This window comes from Heptranchias perlo, chromosome 21 (genome assembly GCF_035084215.1).
Source record: "Heptranchias perlo isolate sHepPer1 chromosome 21, sHepPer1.hap1, whole genome shotgun sequence".
Taxonomy (NCBI): domain Eukaryota; kingdom Metazoa; phylum Chordata; class Chondrichthyes; order Hexanchiformes; family Hexanchidae; genus Heptranchias; species Heptranchias perlo.
The window spans coordinates 15,220,882-15,239,967 of NC_090345.1; the positions used below are offsets into that span (position 1 = coordinate 15,220,882).

The 19,086-nt window shown below is 39.0% G+C and overlaps 1 protein-coding gene across 6 annotated transcripts in view; it reads left to right on the top strand.

The window, feature by feature from the left end:
- The window catches only part of fam204a (family with sequence similarity 204 member A), a 70,704-nt gene that overhangs the window by 45,394 nt on the left and 6,224 nt on the right, over window positions 1-19,086 (top strand). For 4 of the 6 annotated variants that reach the window (XM_068002131.1, XM_068002130.1, XM_068002134.1 and 1 more), the window contains exon 8: window positions 15,255-15,750. In XM_068002131.1, coding sequence (XP_067858232.1) covers window positions 15,255-15,455 — 201 coding nt within the window. In that variant the 3' untranslated portion in view covers window positions 15,456-15,750. Of the gene's footprint in view, window positions 1-15,254; window positions 15,751-18,343; window positions 18,451-19,086 lie in introns of those variants that run through there. The other 2 variants (XM_068002135.1, XM_068002136.1) reach the window with 1 other exon arrangement.

A 19,086-nucleotide genomic window follows, 5' to 3' on the forward strand; every position in this document is an offset into this window, starting at 1 on the left:
GTATGGCGTCAAGCATGGAGGATTTGGTCACCTCGATGGCTGTTGCAGCTGATTTCTCATGCCTGTATTATAGCAGTCTGTGACACCAGAAATAGCATCTCTCAGGGATGCTCATACTAGAGCCGTGCAGGCACTGGGCTCAACCATCCCCTCCATCTTGGACAAGCTGGAGGAGTCAAATGGATAAAGTCTTCACACAGATCAGAGATCTCCTACAGTCTGCTCTCCTACAGATCAGTAGGAATCTAAGCTGCAGTCTAGCAGCATGGTTATTCATACAGTGGAAATGGAAAATGATGCCATTTCTTACAAATACGACACTACTGTACCCATACAACCCACAAATCATGCCTAGCCTGTACCAGAAAGCAAGCCTGGCCAGACTTTCCCGGAAGATGCTGAATTTTTGCAGTCTGCAGCTGGGTTCCCTCGGGCCTGAGCATCTAGAAGTTGCCAATCAAAATCATCCCATGAGCCCTTGAATGAGCCACAGCAGTCTACCTGGTCCCAGCCACTGCCGGAGCACTTCGTAGAAACACCAGAGTAAGCAAAAAAAGCACTTCAGTTAAGTATTAGAGGCTCACACCAGGATGACAAATGTATAGGCCTTTTTATAAACCATTAGCCTCCCAAACTTTGAAAGATAGTCTATTCTGAGAAAACCATGTTTAGCTGAGCCTGAACTAGACAAAATTCTTTGAAATCTGGCCTACTGCCAGTGGCTAGCCAGCACATTCAGAAAGAACACTGCCATGTAGGTTGTGCAGCAGCATTTACAACATGCTGAACCCCAACCAAACGGTAACTGTCAAATCTCTAACGCAACCAAAACCCACGAGGTACTGACACAAAAGCCAAACACAGTGTTGCACACTAACACCGCTACTGCTCCTGGAATGAGTTTCCAGTGTTGTTTACAACGTAAGTCATCTAAAACTTGTTTTACTATCACTATGCAGTGCGCAATATGCTATATTTTATACACTATGCTTTGAATGTAACCTATATTAATGTGATGTAACCCAGGAACAATTGGAACTAAAAAAAAAGTATGTTTTCAGTATGCTGTTTATGGTACCGTTGTGCTTAGTGCTATTTAAGGTAGAGATCTCATGGTTCAAGATGGCTTGGCAATTAACTAAAGCTTTAGATTACAAATGTAGCATTTGAATAAGTCAAGCAGCCAAGTGGCTAAAGAGGCTGCCATTAACAGTAATTAAGTATAGATTTCTTACTGATCAGAGTGTTTCCTACAACGAGAAATGGTCATTGAAGAGTCCCTCTGCTTCACGTAATTCAGAGAACATTCATCATGTTGAAGTTAGGGTGTAGCAGCCATTATACTTGCCCTATTCACCTAACTGAACATTTTCCTACCAATGCCTGATGCTTTGTCCACAAGTGTTATTAAATGGTTGAGTGGGGAACATGCATTGATTAATAGCAAGTAAATTGAATATGGTACTGCACAGTGTAAACAATGTTGGTAAGCGATTGTTAATATGATTGTTTTAATTGAACAGTAATAAAGTTCATATCTGATAGAAAAGATAAATAACTATACCATGTTATTCTAAGGTTGCTGCTGGGAAGTGATTGGCTTTTGCTAAGCTGTAGGAGAAATCTGCAGCTTACCTGCATGACTATGTTTTAAGACCAGAAAGTGTTTGCTATTGGCCTGAAGCAATCTCTTCATCTGAAATTTCTTGTTTGGCTAAAACTCAAACTTCACATTTGATTTGTAGTTTGAGATAACTCCTGTTTCTGCAAAGGTGCCATACTGTCTGTGAGTGCTTTAGCCCACGGCAACAATTTGATTACAGTAAAACATATTGACCTTATTTAAGAACCCATCAAAGTAAATTTACAGATTTTGTGTAATTTGGAGGTATTAAATTATTAGTTAATGGTGAACTTTTTTCATATAAAATAATAATGCTATCTTTGGATACAAACTGCATCTCTCCTTCCTATAGCCAAGAATAAATTAGTTGTGTGAAATTTAACTCTTTCGAAAGAGGCGGAATAGAACTGGATCTTGCAAGTGAAAGTTCATCCTTAGCATTGTGTTTATAACCTGTAGAGTTGATATTTTCACTAAAGAACTTTTACAAGCTGTTAGAAACTTTTAGCGTCAAGCTACATAGAGGATCAAAAGCTGTGGATAATCAAGGGGCATGTTGGCAAATAGAGGAACATTTTTACATGTTAGTTGAACATATTCAAGCACAGTGGCCCCCACAGTGGTAGGAAAACTTACCGTAAATACTTGGAGAAAGATACAAATTCCAGTAACAAAAAAAAGGGTCTTGGCAAAATGGCTGTTTACTGTAAGTTTCTTTTATTCTATGCCAACCATTGCACAATTAGAGCCAAGACTAAAATACTGGGTTTCTTTTAAGTTGCTTATCATTATAAAAATAAATTTCATCATTCATTAAGATCAGAGATGTATGTATTATGGGCTAGATTTTTTTGCCCATTCATAATGAATAGATGTAAATTATATATTAATTTTTTTCCAAATAGCATGCACTTCCTGTAAGTGTCACATGTACTGTTGCATTCTAGCTGTTACATTATAGATTATCCATTGTGAGCAATGCCTCGGAAGATATGCTGGCGGTTATGATACCTGATTTCAAAACTCATCCACAAGTATGATCCTATTATGAAATTGATTTAATTCACTTGTATTTTCTGAAATTTATCATTGTTGTATACTGCACATTCTTCCATCAGAACATGCATATTTTCCTTTTAATTACTCTACCTCATATATATCAGGCAAGCATTGAGATGTTGGACCTTGATGCCATATGTTTGTTCTGTATTGGCACGTGGCATGTTTAATGTTACTTGCTCTTAAAACAGTTAACTTGACAGGGCTTATTGCATGTAAGTAGGAGAAAGAGGGAGAGATGTACCTTGATCATTTTAAACATATTCATTGATTTCAGATTTGTGCAGTTGTAGCTCCAATGCTTGTGGGCAAACCAACTCAGCACTATAGACATGCCTATTATTGACCCACTGATAATTCATTCTTTAAGAAAGTAGCAGTTTGAAATTGAATAGAAATCTTCTGATTAACTAGTTTTGAATTCCCGTACAGGTCATTTATCCTAAATTAACCTTTATTTCATCTTTAGACCCCTTTAGGATATAAACATACAACAGGAGTGTACTTCATCAGTTTTCACTGATTTCTGCCAATAAATTCCTGAACTTGAGGGGAAAAAATTCCCATTATTTTCTTAACAAAAATCAGGTCTGCGCACATCACATCGGTAACATCAGCATGCACGTTGTGTGCTGTGTGTGCCATTCTGATGTCACAGATGTGATGCGTGCGCATCTCTGGAGTGGAGTTTCAGCAGCAAAAGAACAAAGGCTGTGCGATTTGGATTATTTTTAAGGGTCCTGGCTCATGTTTAGATGCTGATGTGCAGGACAGTATTCCTCACACTGCGGCAAACGTTGGCCTTTCGTTTCTAGTTAGCCATGGAGCAATGACAGCAGTGAGTGCACTAACATGGTTACTATACTGATAGTCCCTGACCGCCAATGTCATCAATCAAATCACACACCAAGACATCGTTTACTAAAAGCAAGGTTACAACTGTTCCCTTGTGCATAATATCCAACAATTTTTATTATCTTGCCATTATAATGACAGGTTAGTCGCTGGAGCCACAATAAACATAGATTCTTTAATTTTACTGTCAATTTTAATTTTTTTAAAAATTAAAAGTAAAAACTGATTTAATGATCCTCATACTTAATCCATTCTTAAATTCATATATTCCATACTGACATTAGTTTTGCCAGTAGTTTTGCGAAAACTAGTGAGTAGTTTAGATTTGCATAAGCAGTTAAATAGCACCAAGAAATTATTCAATGTTTTAAATTAAAAGGAACATTCACCTCTCTGCCAGCTTAGACCTTTACAAGGTTAGCCCCAATACAGCGTCACTTTGAGAAGTCCTTGTCATCTTTTCAGACTCCCAGCTTGAAAACTCTTACATGGTGTAATAAAAATCTGAAGAGAACATTTAATGTCAAATGATGGGGATTTACTTGATGGAAGTTTTAAAACTGGCAGTTATTCAAATCAATTCAAATATTTGGTTGTTTTCTCTGTGCAAAGTTTGCTTTTTTATAGCATACCTTGAGATTGATTTCTTCCTCCCACTCCCCAGTTCCTCTATATATTGTGATGCTTCCCACAATGAGGTTTAAGTCCTAGGTGTGATTGAAGGCCAGTTATATTTGCCACTGATGGTCATTTTCGAAGGTCTAAGCTCAATATGGATGTAGAGGAATTAATGTCCTGCTGAATCAGTTCACAGAAGATGTTTTGCCCCCAAAATTTACTGCTCCACCCAATCCAAGGATTTTAAACAGTGGGAACCTGTTGAAGAAGTAAAGATACCTTTAAAGAATAGAAAGACTTGCATTTATATAGCGCCTTTCACGACCTCAGGATATCCCAAAGCATTTTACAGCCAATGAAGTACTTCTGACGTGTAGTCACTGTTGTAACATAGGAAATGCAGCAGCCAATTTGCGCACAGCAAGATGCCAAAAATAGCAAAGTATAATGACCACATAATTTGTTTTTAGGTGTTGGTTGAGGGATAAATATTGGCCAGGACACCAAGAGAACTCCCCTGTTCTTCAAATAGTGCATTGGATGCTTTAGGTGTACCTGAGAGGGCAGACGGGATTCGGTTTAACGTTTCATCCGAAAGACGGCTCCTCCGTCAGCACTAACTCAGTACTGCACTGTAGTGTCAGCCTAGCTCAATAAATATTTAAAGTAAATGAAGATGCAGGGCTATAGGGAGAGAGAAGGGCGGTGGGATGAATCTGTAGCAAAAAGCCTGTACAACCACAATGCGCCAATAGGCCGCTTCCTCTGCTGTAACCTGCTATGGTTCTATGACAGATCTGCAGGTTTTTTCTTTTGATCCATGCTGAAAAGTATGTGCGAGTATTCATTGGGTTAGGAGAGGATCATGCTGTGAAGTCCCACAATCAACACTTGCTGATGCATGCTGTCAAGAGGGTCACATAAAGAATGGTCACTTGGATGAATTATCAGAGGGCTGCCTGTGGAACCATTGTGGGCCAGCACCTTTAGAAAATTATGTAAGAAAATTTGCTGGGGGGTGGGTAGTTCATCATTATGCACTGTTTTATTGTGATAATATTTCTGCATATATGGTAAATGTTTTACTTGAAACTAAAACATATCTTTGTTATATTTGAATTTCTATTTTTACAAGTTTTAGTATTTGATCCTGAAAGTATTATATACTCCACAACATTTCCTGTGTTCTTTGAACATTCTGTGTTCTTCATTTGGTTTGTTCTCCTCACTTTTTTAAGCATTTCCTCAAATGATTTCTCAAACCACCATTATGCACATTCGTTAGAAGAATCTTTTGAATGTTGTTAGTTTTGTTGTTTTTTAACCGAGATGGTATGGTGACATGGTGCAGCTGGAAAAACTGTAATGAGGATGTCTCATAAAATTGACTTTGATGGTTGCTGAGAACACAGATGTCCCAGATTATTGTCTAATAATACCCCTCTCGGAAAATGAAGCATTTCTATGGCTGATGGGGCTATAATTATGTTCTCTATTTATTATTACACAGCATAGTTGTGCACAAACCAGGAAGCAAAGTTACCACGTCTTCGCGCACATAGATAATCGGCATTAGTATATAGTAGTGCAACTGCTTTTATCTACTATACTAGCACTGATGTATATCTATGAAGACCGCTTGATGTCCTCTGGCCCAAAGACAGTCATTGTAGAAAAAGTGACTGTATTTTCTGTTTCCTTCACAAAAATATTTTCCTTTGTGCTAGTGACAAAAGCCATAAAATAACCAAATCTCTCATTACTATCTCCAATTTAAAAAAATCAACAGCAATGACAGGCTGACACTTTACAGAATGGCAAGGTGAGAACTTGCTAACTTCTATGGTTGAGCTTGGATGATACCGTTGTCAATATTAGAGGAGAAGTATTTGACATGTTCGATCAATATTGCTCTGCCCGCTATTTGAATGGATGCTTTATCCCATTTATTTTAAATGGGTTAACATCTCCACTAAGATATCTGACAAAGGAAATGCATACAAATGAATTATGTGTTTGCAAATATCTACGGTATTATAGGACAGGCCAACTAAAAAGTGCAGTTAGGTCTGCGTTGCTTGGGCTGCATGGGTCAGATTGCCATGACTCAGGGGACATACATGGCCCACGGGCTGTAGTCATTTCTAGCTTTTGGTGTTCAATCTCATTGGACAGCACAAACTGATCAAAATATATATGTTAAATGTATAGTTACTATTAATGTTGATGTCCCTGCCTAACAAAAAAAAATCAATACCTGTCTGGTTAACTCTACCCATCTTTGGGAAGATATGCTTTTATCGTACTACCATGTCCAAAGTACAGCCCGTGGGACTCTGGCAATCTGGCCTGCAAAGCCCAAGCAACACAGACCTAATTGCACTTATTAGCTGGCCCGCCCTATTCGAATATTGTAGGTCCAGAGGTTTGGAAAGGTCTGTTAACGGTGTGTAAAACCTAAATCAGAACATCAAAATCTGGTAGTTTCATCAAGTTATGATGCATGTAAATATGAATTTAAACTTTATATATGTGGGCCTCAAAACTCAGTAGTACACACTTATATGACTTGTGAGGAGAAAATTATGGACATTCCTGCCCTACAACGACATGTTCTTCAGAACTGTTTTGGAGTCCACAGTTCATAGAATCATAGAAAATAGGAGCAAGAGTAGGCCATTCGGCCCTTCGGGCCTGCTCCGCCATTCAAAATGATCATGGCTGATCGTCTAACTCAGTACCCTGTTCCTGCTTTTTCTCCATATCCCTTGATCCCTTTAGCATTAAGTCCTATTCATGTGTTGCACTGTGCGTTCATGGTGATAGAGACAAAGATTTTGTAAGCAGAGAATGGAAAGAAAAATTCAATAGGAAATATCCAAATGTAATTATTTTTTGAATGGTTATTCCTTGTACTTGTCTGAGATTCAGCAGTTATGTTACTGTATTGCTAAACTACTTCTTTTGCACTGTTACAAACAACAACTTGCACTTATATAGCACTATTAACGTAATAAAATGTCACAAGGCGCTTCACAGGAGCATTATCATATAAAATATGACACTGAGCCACATAAGGAGATATTAGTGCAGGTGACCAAAAGCTTGGTCAAAGAGGTAGGTTTTGAGGAGGAGAGAGAGGCGGAGTGGTTTAGGGAGGGAATTCCAGAGCTTAGGGCCTAGGCAGCTGAAGGCACGGCCACCAATGGTGGAGCGCTGAAAATCAGGGATGCGCAAGAGTCCAGAATTGGAGAAGCGCAGAGATCTTGGAGGGTTGTGGGGCTGGAGGAGGTTACAGAGATAGGGACGGGTGAGGCCATGGAGGGATTTGAAAACGATGAACATTTTAAAATCGAGGTGTTGCCTGCAACCAGTTTTGAATGTGTGCAAATGAAATTATGTAACTGAGGAGACAAGTTTCCAATGTGATTCCTGAGCAAACTATAAGGCAGCCTCTAGTAGTCTTGTGCTCGTTGCGCTTTGCACTGAGTTTAGTGTGACTCCAGCCAAATTTGAAGCCAGGTGACTCACCTGACGAAGGAGCAAAGCTCCGAAAGCTTGTGATTTCAAATAAAGCTGTTGGACTATAACCTAATGTTGTATGACTCCTTAAATTTGAAGCCAAATTTAATGTATTTCTAAGGGCTTCACCTGGGAAGCTTTTAATCTCAAACGTTGAATCTTTTGAAATGTTAAGGGCGATCTCATAATTCTCATAACATTGAAAATGTAACTAGCTGGCACTGTGTTTGTATGCATGCATAGAGCTCTGTTGTTGCTGGGAAAAGTGTGGAATGGAGGTGTGAGTTAGGGCTGGCTCCACTCTGCACTCTGCGTTTCACAGTCTACACGGATCAATTGGAAGCTATTGCTTGTAGTGTAAATACACCATTTCAGATATTTGGAACATGACAATCTGAATTCTGTTTTAAAGGCACAGTACAAAGGTAGTCTCAATTTACTATTGAAAATTAATGCAAAATATCCATTGTCTTCAAGTATAATATAGGGCAATCGATCATTTTTGCTTTTACAGAATTGTAATGATATTTGTACTCCTGTTAGCTAAGTTCAACAATCAAATGATTAATTCGTTTTTTTTTTCTGATCAAGCAAGAGCTTTGACTTGGAGAGATCAGCTTACGAGTTTTGAACAATATGATGGTTAATAGTCACTTTTTTTGTTGCTTTTGCACACAGGCAAGTAACTAATGCTGCACTAATGTATTGCATACTATGAGTATATGCTCTCGGTGTGATTATTATATGATGCAGTGAAAAGATTCGCTATAATAGTCGTTTACTGACTCAAACTTTTACACAACCGATGATGCAATGTGTCATGTACTCCCTGCATTTACCACATTGCAGTGCCACTTTAAACATGCCATTAAGGTTCGATTTAGGACATGGAAATTTTGTGCTTGGTACCTGGATTAAGCAGCTGTGCATTATACTCGATCAGTTCAGTCAAGTTCATGAAGGTGACCACTAGGTAATGGATTTATCACATAGTGCTGAGTTTTAACACTGAACGGTTATTTCAACTTAATGAGCTCTCGGTTTATCAGACAAAAAAGTGTAATGGATAATTTTTTTTGGAACACATTTTGAGCATGAGAAACAGTACCACTTGTGTTTTTGGTCTTAAATTACTGGAGCAAGTTATTGAGCTTCAATTAATGGGCTAAGAAAGTCAAGCAACAGAATTAGTTTTATTGTATTCTTCTAATTGCCGAGGTAAGCAAAGCCTTTTTTTGTACTATTGATTTTTTTGCAGTTTAATTAAGCAACATGTTTTCTCTTTTTAATTGCAGCCATTTTTTTCAGTAAATTGAAGCCCACAGCAAAATACATATATAATTTGTTTGTAATTAGGTATTAATTGGTGGTAGTTGAAGCTTAGCATCCTCTGTTTCTTTCTTCCTGATTGCCATTTTATTACTAGTTAGTCATTAATTAATCTGCTTTTCTAATTAGCTTATAAAACTGTTGTTGTAAATGCGATTGAAGTTCAAAGCGACCTAATAAGCTTTTTCTCACTTGGAAGAGCTGAGATAAAGAACATGTGAAAACATGGGGACTAGCTATGTGTTTGTTGGCGGGAGGAGGAAAAAAGAATATTTTAGACTTTTTACCATGTAGGCACTGGAAATTGAAAAACTGCCATATTACCTGCAAGATGAAAGGCTAATTTACACTGAATTTCACTAATTTTGTTCAACCTACGAAATGAAGAGCTGTCACCTGCTCAGTGTTGCATTGACGACTGTGCCAGTGATCCATGAAATAAGCTGCTGCATGCTTTGTTCTGATAAGAATGAACAAATCTGCACAATGTACGGTTCCCAGAATCTAATTTTCATACTTGCATGAAGGCAAAAAAAAATAAGCCGTTTGTAGGCTGATTAATCAGACATTGGAGTTTTGTCTCTTTGATCTGTTTGGTCTCCTAGGTAACTTGCATAGACATTAATGCAGAGCTCCAGTAAAGACAATCAAGGAAACCGCAGACTGAACTGATAACATAATTTAACGCACAAATCACAATAGAGTTTCTACTTCAAAAATGTTTGTTTTAAAACAGCCACCGGTCCGACCAGAGTTATTAATAGCATTTTTTGTATTATTTTTCCCCCTGATGGATTTAATAGTAAATTTTATGTTTGTGCATATTAAATTGTGAGCAATGTTGGAAAAAATCTTTACTGTTCATTAGCTGCAGGTTATGCAGACGCTTTTACAAATCTTCCAAGTGGCTGTATAGATGAATGCCTCAAGGGCCCAGCAGAAGCCATGTATTTCCAGCCAGCTAAAACCCTTATCTTCAATCCAAGAAAGTACCATTAATCTTTTTGAAAGACCTTTTATGGCTTTTAATATAACCCAAATTAGAACATTTTACACCCTTGGTTCCTGAAATACAGTGATAAAAAGCCTTTGGAGTTCAGTTCTTTTACTGCATGCTCAGACTCTGTCCTCCCCTCCCTCCGTTCCCATCTATGCTATGCCAGCTTTTAGATCTGCACAATGATGTGACACAATATTACCTTGACCATCAGTTTCACTCAGGCTGCATAGCAACATTTACTGTTTAACAAAATCTCTACAATGTTTATATAGCAAATGTAATAGGTTATGAAATAAAATTGCATGTTATAATGAGTGCTGATAAATGAATGTAGCTTAAGTTGCATCATAAGGTATTAAAATCCTAATGCATGCTGAATATTTCAAAGAAAACAGGAATTGAAGAGTTCTAATATTTTAGTTTTGTGTTAAAATCGGAAGGAGAATTAAACAGCTGAGTATTTTATGATCTTTTAAAAATCTCAGTGGACAACAGAACAGTAATTTTGTTTAATTATTAGTTTGATTATATCTGCACAGCCTTGTGTTCTGAATGACTGAATGAAACTACTTCAGTACAATTAAGGATATCCTCGCAGATCAGATGGTGCTTCTTATTACTGCACTGTTAGCAGCATGAGGTGAAGCCACTGCTGTCTTTATACACAAAACTGTCCAGTTTCAAAGGGATAATTCTCTAACGGTATATTCAAGGCACAGTAATACTTAAGACACATACCAGTCCGGGAAATTGGCTAGCTTAGTCGACCCGAAGGAGCCACCATATGTCTTCTTCCTTCAAACAGCCAACTTATCCTCAGTTCCTCGGTACAGTACTTGAGCACTTGAATGATATTCTTTGATTATATATCTGATTTGAGAAATGTTATAAAGTGCACAGAAAGATTGCAACGCATTATACGAGGCAACTACAAAAATAGACTTAATTTTAACAAAAATGTTAAACCTATTGAATGACAGTCAGTGGAGAATTGCAGACATGTGGTTCTGAATTGCGGTGATATTAGGATTTTGAGGGGAGACATGTTGTTCTTATCCCTGGGCATTCTTTTTGAATTCTTATTGTTCTCAGGTGTGATTCAGAAAATTACCCTCGCTGACATTCCCTAAATTCATGTACAGAATTTAAAGAACACCAATTTTTAGAAAATAGATTGTTGTAACTTCTATGCTTTCTTTGAAATTGCTGTGCTGTGTTTTTTTTGCCCTTGGTGTTGATGTGCATTTGCTCACATAAAAAAAATACTTAAGTCCTACAAATGTTTGTACTTCATCCCCTAACCAGTTTTTTTGTCCATGTAAATTTCCACTAATCACATGAAAAGTAGTGGACACCTAGGAATGAGTTAGTGGTTGAAAGCTTCAGATAACATTTTAAACCAGAAGTTCCCATAATTTTTTTGCCGTGCCCCACTTCGGAGATTCACATCCATGTGTGCCCCCTATTTCTAAGAAACAATATTTTTGCATGTTAATATAGATAAACCTGGTAACCCAGAATACTTCAGCAGCTTCATCACATTCGTCACTTCAGCTATTTTAATTCTGCGCTGTTACACTTTTGAGTTTCAACATGAAATGCAAGGATATCAATAGAGCTCAGTGGCTGGGAAATTCCTCAGATCTGCTGTTGCTTTGCCGGAAGTGCGGTGGAATCCTCTTTTACATGCGTAAACGGGGTTTCCACTGCACTTCCGGCTAAGTAACACTGGCAAAGCAGTAGCAGATCTGAGGAATTTTCTGGCCACTATATCCAGTGTCCTCCTCACTCTTTCCATTATCAACGTGGACAATGAAATTTATAAGGAAAGATGTTGACAAGAAATGAGTGCAGATGCAAGAATTGTATATAAAATATACTTATTTTTCTGTTCTTTAAAATGTTTGTTGATTTATCATTATCCATGCAAATCTACAAATGGCTTAAAAGCCCAAGCCGACAATGTGACCTTACATGGATATCATTTAATTATCTTCAAGTAGATAAATATTTAGTGGATTGAAATCATGCTATGTGATATTTGTAGCAAGCACTTCTTAGCCTGTTTTACAGGGGATTTAGTGCAAAGATCAGTTAATGCCTCTGTTAAAAACAATGGACCAGAGAACTTAATGCACTTGTTACTATTATTGGGCAGCATGATTTCAACCCACTTTTGATTACAATGAGTAAATATGTAACTGTTTGAAATTACAAGGGGTCTGATAATGTTGCCATATATACATGGTAAGTAATGGGTGAGTATGGTGTGCACTCACTTCTGTATTTCTAAAAATGATGGTATCCCCTTGATGAATTTGGTTTGAAAGTGGAATTCATAGAATGATATAGCATGGAAGGAGCCATTCGTCCCATTCTGCCTGTGCCGGCTCTTTGAAAGGGCTATCCAATTAGTCCCATAGCACTTCAATTTTGTTCCCCTTCAAGTATTTATCTAATTCCTTTTTGAAAATTACTATTAAATCTGCCTCCACCACCCTTTCAGGTAGTGCATTGCAGATCATAACAACTTGCTGCGTAAAAAAAATTTCTCCTCATCTCACCTCTGGCTCTTAAATCTGTGTCCTCCGGTTACCGACCCTTGCCAGTGGAAACAGTTTCTCTCTCTTGACGCTATCAATATCCCTCATAATTTTGAACACCTCTATTAAATCTCCCCTTAGCCTTCTCTGCTCTAAGGAGAACAATCCCAACTTAGAATCATAGAATCATAGAAGTTTACAACATGGAAACAGGCCCTTCGGCCCCACATGTCCATGTCGCCCAGTTTATACCACTAAGCTAGTCCCAATTGCCTGCACTTGGTCCATATCCCTCTATACCCATCTTACCCATGTAACTGTCCAAATGCTTTTTAAAAGACAAAATTGTACCCGCCTCTACTACTGCCTCTGGCAGCTCGTTCCAGACACTCACCAACCTTTGAGTGAAAAAATTGCCCCTCTGGACCCTTTTGTATCTCTCCCCTCTCACCTTAAATCTATGCCCCCTCGTTATAGACTCCCCTACCTTTGGGAAAAGATTTTGACTATCTACCTTATCTATGCCCCTCATTATTTTATAGACTTCTATAAGATCACCCCTTAACCTCCTACTCTCCAGGGAAAAAAGTCTCAGTCTATCCAACCTCTCCCTGTAAGTCAAACCATCAAGTCCCGGTAGCATCCTAGTAAATCTTTTCTGCATTCTTTCTAGTTTAATAATATCCTTTCTATAATAGGGTGACCAGAACTGTACACAGTATTCCAAGTGTGGCCTTACTAATGTCTTGTACAACTTCAACAAGACACCCCAACTCCTGTATTCATTGTTCTGACCAATGAAACCAAGCATGCTGAATGCCTTCTTCACCACCCTATCCACCTGTGACTCCACTTTCAAGGAGCTATGAACCTGTACTCCTAGATTTCTTTGTTCTATAACTCTCCCCAACGCCCTACCATTAACGGAGTAGGTCCTGGCCCGATTCGATCTACCAAAATGCATCACCTCACATTTATCTAAATTAAACTCCATCTGCCATTCATCGGCCCACTGGCCCAATTTATCAAGATCCCGTTGCAATCCTAGATAACCTTCTTCACTGTCCACAATGCCACCAATATTGGTGTCATCTGCAAACTTACTAACCATGCCTCCTAAATTCTCATCCAAATCATTAATATAAATAACAAATAACAGCGGACCCAGCACCGATCCCTGAGGCACACCGCTGGTCACAGGCCTCCAGTTTGAAAAACAACCCTCTACAACCACCCTCTGTCTTCTGTCGTCAATCCAATTTTGTATCCAATTGGCTACCTCACCTTGGATACCGTGAGATTTAACCTTTATGTAACAACCTACCATGCGGTACCTTGTCAAAGGCTTTGTTAAAGTCCATGTAGGCCACGTCTACTGCACAGCCCTCATCTATCTTCTTGGTTACCCCTTCAAAAAATTCAGTCAAATTCGTGAGACATGATTTTCCTCTCACAAAACCATGCTGACTGTTCCTAATCAGTCCCTGCCTCTCCAAATGCCTGTAGATCCTGTCCCTCAGAATACCCTCCAACAACTTACCCACTACAGATGTCAGGCTCACCGGTCTGTAGTTCCCAGGCTTTTCCCTGCCGCCCTTCTTAAACAAAGGCACAACATTTGCTACCCTCTAATCTTCAGGCACCTCACCTGTAGCTGTCGATGATTCAAATATCTCTGCTAGGGGACCCGCAATTTCCTCCCTAACCTCCCATAACGTCCTGGGATACATTTCATCAGGTCCCGGAGATTTATCTACCTTGATGCGCGTTAAGACTTCCAGCACCTCCCTCTCTGTAATATGTACACTCCTCAAGACATCACTATTTATTTCCCCAAGTTCCCTAACATCCATGCCTTTCTCAACCGTAAATACCGATGTGAAATATTCAACTTCTCCAGTCTCTCCACATAACTGAAGTCCCTCATCCTGAATTGGTGTCAGGTGATGAGCTAACATTGTTATAAGCATAGTGAAACTTTGCATATTATCTAATCGTTCCTGGCAAACCCTCCTATATCATGTGCAATTGTTTCAGTTATCCAGCTCAACATGTGTAGGCAGAGGATCCTTGGTTAGCAGAGTTAGACTCACTTTATGCTATATTTTCCTCGCTAATCACAAATTGTTAGTGGGATAGCTTAAGGAAGTGAGTCATGTTAAGTCTTGATTCAGAGCATTATTCTCAATTTATAGACTTTAATTACAGTTACTAACTAATTCAGTTTATTTTGTCATGAACAATTGTATATATCTTGAAAATTCCACAGTATCAGAATTAAGAGTCAATAGGGAAAAAAGTACTGAATTGCTGATTGCCTAATTAGAAGCAAATTCTGGTAGTTTACTTCTTCAACTTAATTAATGTTAGATGTATTGTAACTGCTTTTTATAGCTGATTAAACAAATTATATTTTATATGGAAATGACATAAGCATTCAGGGCACTTAATTTATTGTGTTTTTCAATTTTGGAAAATATACCTTCATGCCCTAAAGATGTGAAATGGTTCCCCTTCTTCCCCCCGCCCCCCCCCCCCCCCCCATTACCAGTTTTCTCCTATCCCCTTTCCTGAATGTGTCCAATCTTTTCTGGGTTATGGTATGGCAGTCGCCCTCCAACACCTTGTCTATATGACCGCTGTTCATGAATGAGCCTAGATGATCATTTTTATAATCACGATTGACGTTTGAATATCCCTGCAGCTTCCCATTTTGGTGAGTTCTCATTCTGACCTGTGCCATTGGGAAGGAGGAGGCAAAATACTTCCCCAGGGAGAACGCAAAATCGTCGAGCAGAAATTGATAGCCAAGTTCCGCACCCATGAGGACGGCCTCAACCGGGATCTTGGGTTCATGTCACGCTACACGTTACCCCACCAGCGAACAAATGTTATCTGTTTTTAATATAATAGGTCATTTGCTGGCTCTCTCTGCCTTCCGGATGTTTCTGCCTCTCTCTGTGTTTTTTTTCTCTTTTTTTTCCCTGTTTGTTTTTTTGTTGAATGTGTATTCGGGGGTTCTGCAGGTGACACCTCTCTGTCTGAACACGGTGATTGCCTTGGCAACGGGCAGTTGCAGGGGCAGTCTGTAAACACCATGTATTGTTCTATATGTATAAATGCGTAGGCTTCAAGGAGCTCTTGAAACATTTGCCTGAGGAAGGAGAAAATCTCCGAAAGCTTGTGAATTTAAAATAAAATTGCTGGACTATAACTTGGTGTTGTAAAATTGTTTACAATTGTCAACCCCAGTCCATCACCGGCATCTCCACACCAGGGAGAGAAAGGAAAGAAAAAGAGAAAATTATCCAGGGGAAATCACAGATTTGCAGTGGAGTATCAAATTATTGCACCATTGTGCAGTCTTTTCTATAGAAAGTATCTTCATCTTCAAAAATTATTCAACAACAACAACAACTGCTTGCATTTATATAGCGCCTTTAATGTAGTGAAACGCCCCCATCCGCTCCACAGAAGTGATTTTCCAACAAAATTTGACACCAAGCCACATAAGGAGATATTAGGACAGGTGACCAAAAGCTTGATCAAAGAGGTAGTTTTAAGGAGCGTCTTAAAGGAGGAGAGAGAAGTAGAGAGGCGGAGAGGTTTAGGGAGGGAATTCCAGAGGCAAGGGCCTGAAATTGAAATCCAGCATTTATTTCAGTTAATAACATGCTGATGCTACCCATTCGTGTACCTGCATGCTGTCATTCATAAATTATAACTGGTGACTTTGAGATCAATTCCTATTGGTGAGAGTGTAAAAATGTGACCACATGTTGCAGTCACAAGCATGCAATTATGTGGAAATTATTAACAGTTTGCACCTATATAACACCTTTAACAAAGAGAAACATCCCAAGACACTTCACAGAGGCCTAATGAGCCAAAAATGGATGCCGAGCAAAAGAAAGGAGTAACCAAAAGCTTGGTCAAAGAGGTGTGTTTTAAGGAGGGCCTTAAGAAGAGAAGGAGGTAGAGAGGTTGAGGGAGGGAATTCCAGAGCCTAGACAGCTGAAGACACAGCGACCAATGGAGAGGAGAAGGGAGGGTGGTTGCACAAGAGGCCATAGTCAGAGGAATGGAGAATTCTGGAGGGGTTATAAGGCTGGAGGAGGTTACAGAGATAGGGAGAGGCAATTCCATGACTGAGTCATTATTACTGTAGGTTGTGTAAACAGGTTTGTGCCTGCAATTAGTTCTGACTAAGTTTTCAGAATCAGATGCCAAGCAAAGATGCCAGATGCTCCCCTACAGAGGATAAATTATATAGAGAGTTACCCGAGGCTAATCTCACGCACCTAGCAGCCAGCTGAAGAGTGTTATTGATAGAAACCAAGGATCATGTCACATGCCTACTCTCTTCAGAGTATGATGCATGACCTGGGAAGACCTAGAAGAGAGGAAAAGGATGAAAATATAAAAGTTACTTGTTGATAAAGTCTGCACACAATCTGAGGAGCTGGAACTTAACTATTTGCTAAAAGCCAAGATGGTAACTCCCCGAAGGCTCAGTTGTTAAACCACCCAGGTTAAAACCCTGATTTGTGCTGACTTAGGTGAGCAGTATGTGGGGCACTGCAATTGGCTTCAATCCCACTGGCACGAGGAAGGGAAAGCTCAGCAAGGGTTCTTGCTCCTGAGTGACTCCTCCCAGAAGAGTGCAGGTGTGCACATGTAGGTTGTGAACAGTTTCTCTGCTGTGATGTCCCCTGTGTTCAAGTAGCCAGTTGATATTGCCCAAACTCACATAAAGAATGGCCCTTTAGATGTGCTACTGTAAGGTACCCGGTGCCCATGTAATCATATTGTAGTATGAGTCAGAGCCTTTGGGAGGGGGGGGAGAAGAAAAATACTGAGTTTACTCCTGGTGGTTTATTGAGTACATCAAAAGCAGGGAACATTGACTTCATGATACCGCTGTATTTTAAACTCCCTATCTGACATCATCGTGGGAGCACCATCACCACAAGGACTGCAGCAGTTCAAGGAGAAGGCTCACGATCATTTTTTGAGGACAACTAGGGATAATAAATGCGACCGTGCCAGAACGCTCACGTTCCAAGAGCAAATTTTAAAAAACAGAAATACAACTTGTGGCAAATCAGAAGGAAGAAAACAAAATGAAAGCTAAATTGATTAATATCAACATAAAAATATGGAAATTACTGCACTGTGGTCAGGAAGAGTGAACAGTTTGAAATATTTATGGGGTAGAACAGCATCAGCAAGGGCTGGTACATAATCCGCTGAAATGATTCATTGAATCCATTCATATGAACAGCCTGTGACCGATCTCGTTCTGCATTGTGGTTTTAAAAAAATTGTTTCACAATTGCATTCATAGCTTTCAAGTTGTTGGGGTTTTCTTCCCCCCCCACCCCCCCCCCCCCAACCACAAAAGCAAAATATTTGTTGGAAAGGAGGATTGCAGAATCTTCAGTCAGTTGGTTTGGTGTACTGTGCCATTGGCTGCAATGTAATTCTGTTGAACCTTTGTGTACAATTTGCACTTTGGCATAAATTTATTTTACTTTTCGATTAAGCATATTCTGTTGTTTTAGTCTTTAAAGAAAGTTTACATGAGAAAACTCCATGAATGAGTTTAAGATTTACTATGAATAGATATGAACAAGGAGGATAAATGTTTGTTAGAATTGTTTTAGCATCAGAGGAGCCTTTTGTCTTTTATGATAGGAAAAGAGAAAGCAGATGTGAGATATTGGAATTAGTTTTATTTTTGCATCCTTTTTTTGTGTTTAACTTTCCTCGTGCTCTTTGCTCTTTCAATAGCTGGGTGTGAAAATTGCCAAAGCTGTCGATTGCCGTGATTTTGCAAAAGCCAAACGAGAGGCTGAAGCTTCTCAGCAGGCCCGAAAGAAGAAGCAACTTGCTTGGGGGTGAGTCATTCTTTACCAATTAACTTCAAACACTTCCTGTTGAATTTGAATAATAATCAACACAACAGGAATGTTTCTTGTGTCGTTCATTGTTCTTAAGTATGATTTTCAGATGGCATTTGGGTTCAGCTGACAAGGTGTGGATTAATGGGCCACAGCACACCTTTAAAAAAAAAATGGGAGCTGCATCAGTCAATAATCCTTTCGCAAGATCAAATACACTACTTTCATTGTATACAAAAGGATGCACTTTTTTGAATGGACACCAGACTGGAGGCAAGAAGGACCTGGGTTCAAATCCCAGCAAGGTTCATGTAGACTTTCATCCTTTCGAGGTAGACAAATTGAGTGACACATCTTAGGATATAGGGGAGAGCAGGAGACTGCAGATGTGGACAGTATTTGCCACACTTCTGCAAGTACTGTCTTCGGACAGTTAATGAGAACTGAGAATGAAATAATTCATTTTTTTCTGTCTCTCAATGGAAATCTACCTGATGTTTTTGTGAGGATCAATTAGATTTGTAGAATTCGCTGAAATATAATTTTTCACAGGACTGGTTATGTAATAAGATGACTATTTTAGTTGACATTTTCAATCTCCATTTAAATACAAGATACAGGAATACAAACTTA